This window comes from Cicer arietinum, chromosome 4 (genome assembly GCF_000331145.2).
Source record: "Cicer arietinum cultivar CDC Frontier isolate Library 1 chromosome 4, Cicar.CDCFrontier_v2.0, whole genome shotgun sequence".
In the NCBI taxonomy this organism is placed as follows: Eukaryota; Viridiplantae; Streptophyta; class Magnoliopsida; order Fabales; family Fabaceae; genus Cicer; species Cicer arietinum.
The window spans coordinates 33,412,236-33,419,826 of NC_021163.2; the positions used below are offsets into that span (position 1 = coordinate 33,412,236).

Here is a 7,591-nt window from a genome sequence, read left to right on the forward strand (position 1 = left end):
AGGGAAACTCATATTGTGGAAGAATTCATACATGTTAAATTTGATGACAAACAGTTTGACCATGAAAAGTCAAAGCAATAGGATGATAGTGCATGTTTAACGAAACTAGAGGAAACAGATGCAGACAAACCAGAAGAACTTGAAAAATCAGAGGATACAAGCACATCAGAAGAATATAATAAAACTTCTAAGGATGAATCTGATCAAGTCAGAAACAACACGATAAGTCGAAAGGAATATCTGGATGGAAGTACAAGTCATATCATCCTAAAACTCTAACCATTGGAAGTGCAAGTGATCCTTTGAGGACCAAATCATCACTAAAAGATACCACTTTTTTTGGCTTACTCTCATCAATTGAGTCGACCTCTATTGATGAAGCATTGACAAATGATGGATGGATTCTTGCAATGCAAGAAGAGTTAAATGAATTTGAGAGGAATGATGTTTGAGATTTAGTACCTAGACCAAAGAACAACATTATTGGAACCAAGTGGATTTTCAGAAACAAGCTAAATGAAAAAGGCAAAGTGGTCATAAACAAGACAAGACTTGTCACACAAGGCTACAATCAACAATAAGGCATTGAGTATACTAAGACATTTGCTCCAGTAGCCAGGTTATAAGTTATTTGTATCCTACTTTCTTTTGTTACAAATAATATCATTATATTATTTCAAATGGATGTAGTGTTTTTCTAAATGGTTATATAAGTGAAGAAGTTTATGTTATAAAAACCCCAGGTTTTGAAAGTTCTGAACTTAGGAAATCTATGTATGGTCTAAAACAAGCACTTAGGGCATGATATGATAAACTTAGTAAATTCTTGTTTAAAAATAACTTTGAAAGAGGAAAAATAGATAATACACTTTTTAGAAAATTCATAGGAGATGACATTCTTATTACTCAAATTTATGTTGATGACATTATTTTTGGATCTACTAATGGTACTCTTTGCCAATAATTTTCTAAATTGGTGCAGCTTGAATATCAAATGATTATGATGGGAGAACTTAAGTTCTTCTTAGGGATACAAATTCAGCAAAATCAAAAAGGTACGTACATTCATCAAACTAAATATACAAAAGAGCATATTAGAAAGTTAAAGGTGAGTGATTTCAAATCTATGGCTACATCAATGCACCCTACTTGTTCATTTGAAAAAGATGATTCAGGCGAAAAAGTTGACCAAAAAACCTATAGAGGAATGATAGGATCACTACTTTACCTTATCGTTTCCAAATCTGACATCATGTTTAGTATATGTGTATGTGTAAGATTTCAAGCTGACCCTAGGGAATCACATTTAACTACTGTTAAGAGAATCCTTAGATACCTAAAAGGCACTACCATTCTTACCTTGTTCTACAAGAAATCTCCTAAGTACAAACTAAGTGGATACTGTGATTCTGATTATGTTGGAGATAAACTTGAGAGTGTAACAGCCCGCTTTTTCGAGACATTAACTAACGAAATTTTAAACGTAAAAATACATATTCGTTTTTATTTATTTATGATTACGTTAAATACTCATTTATCTTAAAATCAATTAATAATATTTTTAGTTACATTTTACAAATAATGAATCAAAGTATTTACAATCACTGAAAGTAAATTCAATACGTTAAACAAAAGAAACTCTTAGAGTCAAACTATTGATGTTTTACTACCCAAACATAAATCCTAGTTGGTCATAAACTTTGGACTTGTGAAAAACTCACCCAACAAGTCTAACCCCAACACAAAAGCATCTCGGGGCCTCCAACTACATGTTATTGTACTTCCTCGCATTTCTCCTATTGGGTTGACCGTGACATTATTCACTCAAGTAACACTATATGTGACGTCTTGTCAAATGTAAGGGTCATCTCCAAATAACAAATACAGAGCAAATATGCATGCATATATAGTTGTTATAACAAAAATATAAATAAATCATATATTTCATTTAAAGGTTAAAAATTACAACGCACCAAAGATACAAATAAAAAATGCACAAATCCTATTTGTTAGACTAAAAATCAAAAATACAAAAATATAAATAAAAAATGCTCTTATGGCTAAAAATCCAATCCATGTGATTTACTAAAATTCTCACTCCTTTATGGTTTAGTATCACTTACTCGTCAACTACAACTCACAACTCATAAACACAAATCATCTCTTTAATTCAAAAATTTAATTCTTAACACACCATTTAAGATGATCGTCTCTAATGTACTCTTAAACCTCAACATCTTTAATTCACCACAACCTCGGTCAAACAACACTATTTTTTCCATTCACCCCATAATAACCAATAATTAATATCACCTGCATTGAGATATTTGATCTTACTCGTCAACTACAACTCACAACTCATAAACACAAATCATCTCTTTAATTCAAAAATTTAATTAACACTCCATTTAAGATGATTGATAGCGTTTCAGCAAGTGTACTGAATCGTTGCAAGTAATAATAATAACGGTAGTACCGAGTGTCGAACTCAAGGGTTGCGTTTTACTATTGAATTATATTTAGTTACTAAAATTGAACAAAAAGTTCTCAAGTTTATTGAAATAATGTTTGAAATTGACAACAATAATAAAATTGATCTTTTATAATGAGAAAAATGTCAGGGATGAGTTTTACTTCGAATCCAACCTTGGTGTCTAATTTGATCCTAGTTACTGAATTCCTTTATTGAATTATTACCGAATTCTCTTTATTATTCTTGCCCTAATGTCTTAGTGACAGAACCTTTAATTCCAAAGTAACCCCTAATTCCTTAGTGGATTTAAGATTAGAATTAAGCATTACCGTATAGAAATTCTCTTGTAAATTATTGCTTTGCAACTAATTTAATTGGTTTCATGACCTGCATCTATCCCTAGACTACAAATTCATGAATTTCTCATCTCAAGCATTCGTAAAGTCCACTTCCGTTTCAAAATACAAATCGTAGAACATTTTAATGTTGATCAAGCAATAAAAAGCATTAAGCACAGAGATGAGAAAAACAATTCAATAAACTCATTCATATAACTAGAAATCAAATCAGAAAAATAAGGGTTTCATCTGGTTACACTCATCCCTAACAAATAGGGTTTAGTTACTCATGACAGAGATACAAAAGATAAGGATTAAAGAAGAATTACAAGAATGATTCATGGATGATTCTTGATAAAACTGCTTCAATGGCGTTAGAAACGGCCGTCTTTGAGTTTCTATGCTAGGGCACAAGTCTCCCAAGTTCCCAAGAGTCAAAAAGATCCCTAAAACAGTAAAAATCTGCGTTTTTATGGTTGCTGGTGCGCGTCGCGCGCCCCAGGCGCGGAAAAACGCGCTCCAGGCGCGCGTTGGCAGAGTCCAATCCTGAGAAATGCGCTCCAGGACGCGCTCCAGGCGCATTTCATCTATTGTCTGATGTATTTTGCATTTTCTCATCTTTTGCGTCTGAATTTGGTCCCAGTGTCTTCAGGACAGTTGTAGATATGGATCTTAGATTTCATTAGCACTTGAAATGACACTAATTGGACATCTAGAACTCCAGATCTGACCCCTTTTTATCCCGGATCTCAATGTCAAATTCTTGTAGTAATAGGATCCATCTAAGCAACCGTGGTTTTGATTCCTGCTTAGTAAACAAATACCTCAAGGCAGCATGATCAGTGTAAACAATAACTTTTGATCCTAATAAATAAGACCGAAATTTATCAAAAGCATAGACTACAGCTAATAATTCTTTTTCAGTTGTAGCATAATTGTGTTGTGCCTGATTTAAAACATGACTAGCATAGTAGATCACATGCAACATCTTGTCTTTTCTTTGTCCCAGAACTGCCCCAATAGCACTGCACTTGCAATCACACATGATTTCAAAAGGCAGTGACCAGTCAGGTGCAGTGATGATGGGGGCAGTTATCAGCTGGTTTTTCAAATTGTTAAAAGCATGCAAACAATCTTCATTGAATTTGAAAGGTGTGTCTTTCGCAAGTAAGTTTGTAAGTGGTTTTGCAATTTTTGAAAAGTCTTTTATAAACCTTCTATAAAATCCAGCATGGCCTAAAAAGCTTCTAATGCCTTTCTCGTTGGTAGGGGGGAAGTTTTTCAATCACTTCAACTTTGGCCTTGTCTACCTCGATCCCCTTGTGGGAGATTCGGTGGCCTAAAACAATTCCCTCCCTTACCATAAAATGACATTTCTCCCAATTTAGGACCAAGTTAGATTTTTCACACCTTTCTAATACAAGAGATAGATTAATCAAACAGTTATCAAAGGATGAGCCAAATACAGAAAAGTCGTCCATGAATACCTCAATATGTTTCTCAATCATATCAGAAAATATGGACATCATGCACCTTTGAAATGTGGCTGGCGCATTACACAATCCAAATGGCATTCTTCGATAAGCAAATACCCCATACGGACATGTAAATGCAGTTTTCTCTTGATCCCCGGGTGCTACAGCTATCTGATTGTACCCTGAATAGCCGTCTAGGAAGCAGTAATACTCATGTCCGGCTAACCGCTCAAGCATCTGATCAATGAAAGGGAGCGGGAAATGATCCTTCCTCGTGGCACTGTCCAATCTCATGTAATCAATACACACGCTCCAGCCTGTAACCGTCCGAGTAGGAATTAACTCGTTCTTTTCATTTGTGATGACAGTCGTTCCGCCCTTTTTTGGTACCACTTGGACGGGACTCACCCAGGAGCTATCTGAAATTGGGTATATGAGTCCGGCTTCTAGTAGCTTTACCACCTCTTTCCTGATTACTTCTTTCATTACCGGATTCAATCTCCTTTGGGGTTGTACTACCGGTTTGTGATTGTCTTCCATGAGGATTTTGTGCATACAAAAAGTCGGACTTATTCCCTTCAAGTCATCAATGGACCAACCGATAGCACCCTTGTGCTTCCGCAGAATTCTCAACAACTTTTCTTCTTGTAACTCGCTTAAGCTTGCACTGATTATGGCTGGATTTTTTTCTTCTTCACCCAGGAATACATATTTCAAATGAAGAGGCAGCTGCTTGAGTTCAATCAGTGGTGTCTTTTTCTCAGCGGATTTGTCTTCATTCCCTTTCAAGTCCTCCCACCTAGTAGGAAAACGGGGGGAGTAAGATGGCGATGCCTCTAACATGGCCCAAACCTCCTTCATCTTTGGGTCTTCACTTTCTTGAACGACATCTTGGGGTAGACATAAAACTCTTTCTAATGGCAGGCTGGGTGTTTGATGCTTTATTTCTTCATTGACTATCTCATCTAAAATCTCGATTCGATTGCACCCTTCTCTTTCTTTTGAGTGTTCCATGGCTTTTAGAATGTTAAAAGTGACGGTTTCCTCATTTACTTTCAAGGTTAAGGTGCCATCTGCTACATCAATCATAGCTCTCCCTGTTGCCAAGAACGGTCTCCCCAAAATCAAAGGAATGTCGTTGTCTTCCTCCATATCTAGTACCACAAAATCTACTGGAAAAATGAACTTGTCCACTTTAACCAACACATCTTCCACCACTCCATAGGGATGTTTCATCGAGCGGTCCGCAAACTGTAACATCAGCTGTGTGTCCTTGACTTTTCCAATGCCCAATTTTTTGTATATTGAAAGGGGCATAAGACTTACACTAGCCCCAAGATCGCACAAAGCCTTCCCAAAAGTTCTATTTCCAATAGCGCACGGGATTGAGAAGCTTCCAGGGTCCTTGAGCTTCGGCGGTAGTTTTCTCTGTAGTATAGCACTACATTCTTCGGTTAGCATCACTGTTTCACCGCCGATTTTTCTTTTTTTCGACAGAATATCCTTCATGAACTTAGCATATGTCGGCATCTGCTCTAGTGCTTCTGCAAAAGGGATGTTAATCTGTAATTTTTTAAAAACATCAAGAAACTTACCAAATTGCTTTTCAGTTTCTTCCCTCCTTAATCTTTGAGGGAATGGAAGTCGAATTTCTGGTTTTGGCAGTGGTTCCCCTTTTTGTACCACGGGTTCTTCCTCCTTTTCAATAGCGATGCGCTCTTCAACCGATATTGGTGTGACCATTTCCTCCCGGTGAGTTGGAGTCAAGGTACTTCTACTCTGTTCGGCTTCAGGTGGTACTTGTTCTCTCACCTTGCCACTCCTCGTGGTCACTGCATTAACATTGTTTCTTGGGTTCAGCACTGTGTCACTAGGCAGATTTCCAGACGTTCTTTGTGCCATTTGTTGAGCAAGTTGACCCATTTGAGTCTCAAGATTTTTTATTGATGCAGAGTGATTTTTCTGGACGGCTCTTGACTCCTCAATGAACGAACTTGTGCTTGTAACTAGTTTTTCTATAGCGCTCTCCCAAGCAGCCTTTCTGGGTGGGAATTGGTTTGGTTGAGCTTCTTGTTGACCCTGAGATCTACCTTGTTGATCTCTCCAAGAAAAATTCGGATGATTTCTCCAACCTGGATTGTACGTATTAGAGTAGGGGTTATTCTGCCTATTGTTATTACTCAAAAAATTCACCCGTTCTAATTCTTCTACCTCATTATCATCTAGTGCTTCACAGACTCCAGTTTTATGGGCTCCTCCACAAAGGTTACAACTAGTCTGCTTTAGTAATTTGACGGGGGCCGTTTGTGGTTGTATATTTAGAGCTGCCATTCCCTTCTTTATCTCAGTGGCGATAACCTCTTCCATCTTCGATAGTAGCCTGTCTGGAGCTAACCCATCCATAACATTCAATTCCATTACACCACTTGTTGAACCACCACTTCTGTCATACAATATCATCTGTTCATTTGATGCCATGATCTCAATAATCTTTCGTGCTTCTGCTGCGGTTTTGTAATTCAAAGAACCACCAGCTGTGGCATCCAACATAATTCTAGTGCTCGGCCTAAAGCCATTACAGAATATTTGCATTTGGGCAGTGTCGTCATAAGCATGATTAGGACATCCGGCTAGTAAGTTTCTGAATCTCCTGTAAGTGTCACGAAGAGATTCCCCTTCTTTCTGTTTGTAACCGGTGATTTCTTGCCTCTTTCTAACGAACATGGCTGGGGGGAAATATTGTTCCAAGAACTTATCCTCAAGATCATCCCATGTGGTGATGCTGTCGGCAGGGAATGAAAGAAACCACTCCTTAGCATCATCTATCAAAGAGAATGGAAATAGCTTCAATTTCTTGGTTTCTTCAGACAAACCATCCACCTTCACTGTTTCACATAATTCAAAGAAATTTGTGAGGTGTCTATTAGCGTCTTCGTTATGTCTACCGGCAAAATGAATTTCCCTCAACTCTCGGTATAGAGCAGGACTTATTTCAAACTTATTGACTGTAACCGGTTGGTGATGAATGGGTAATCGAGCACGATTTCTAATTCGATTCCCATATTCTCCGAGAGTACGTTCTGGTGGTGGTGGGTCGGCCATTTCAGTAAATATGACACAATCACCCAAAACCGCTTCTTCCACAACTAAATGTCTTTCCCTTTGTCTCCTTTCTCGAGCCGCCTTTCGATGTGCCTTTGCTGTTTTTTCAATTTCTGGATCAAAGATAAGTTCAGCTGAGGACTGGCCTCGCATACAAGGTTAGACAGATTGTGAGTAATGAAGAGTTTAAAATAAAGAAAAAT

At 37.5% G+C, this 7,591-nt stretch overlaps 1 protein-coding gene across 1 annotated transcript in view; it reads right to left on the reverse strand.

Annotated features, from left to right (window-relative positions):
• Nucleotides 1-3,523: 3,523 nt before the first annotated feature.
• Nucleotides 3,524-7,591, reverse strand: part of LOC140920040 (uncharacterized) — an 11,451-nt gene continuing 7,383 nt past the window's right edge. The window contains 4 exon segments of the mRNA XM_073367350.1: nucleotides 3,524-3,616; nucleotides 3,716-4,082; nucleotides 4,084-6,729; nucleotides 7,096-7,171. Of these exon segments, the coding sequence (XP_073223451.1) occupies nucleotides 3,524-3,616; nucleotides 3,716-4,082; nucleotides 4,084-6,729; nucleotides 7,096-7,171 (3,182 nt within the window).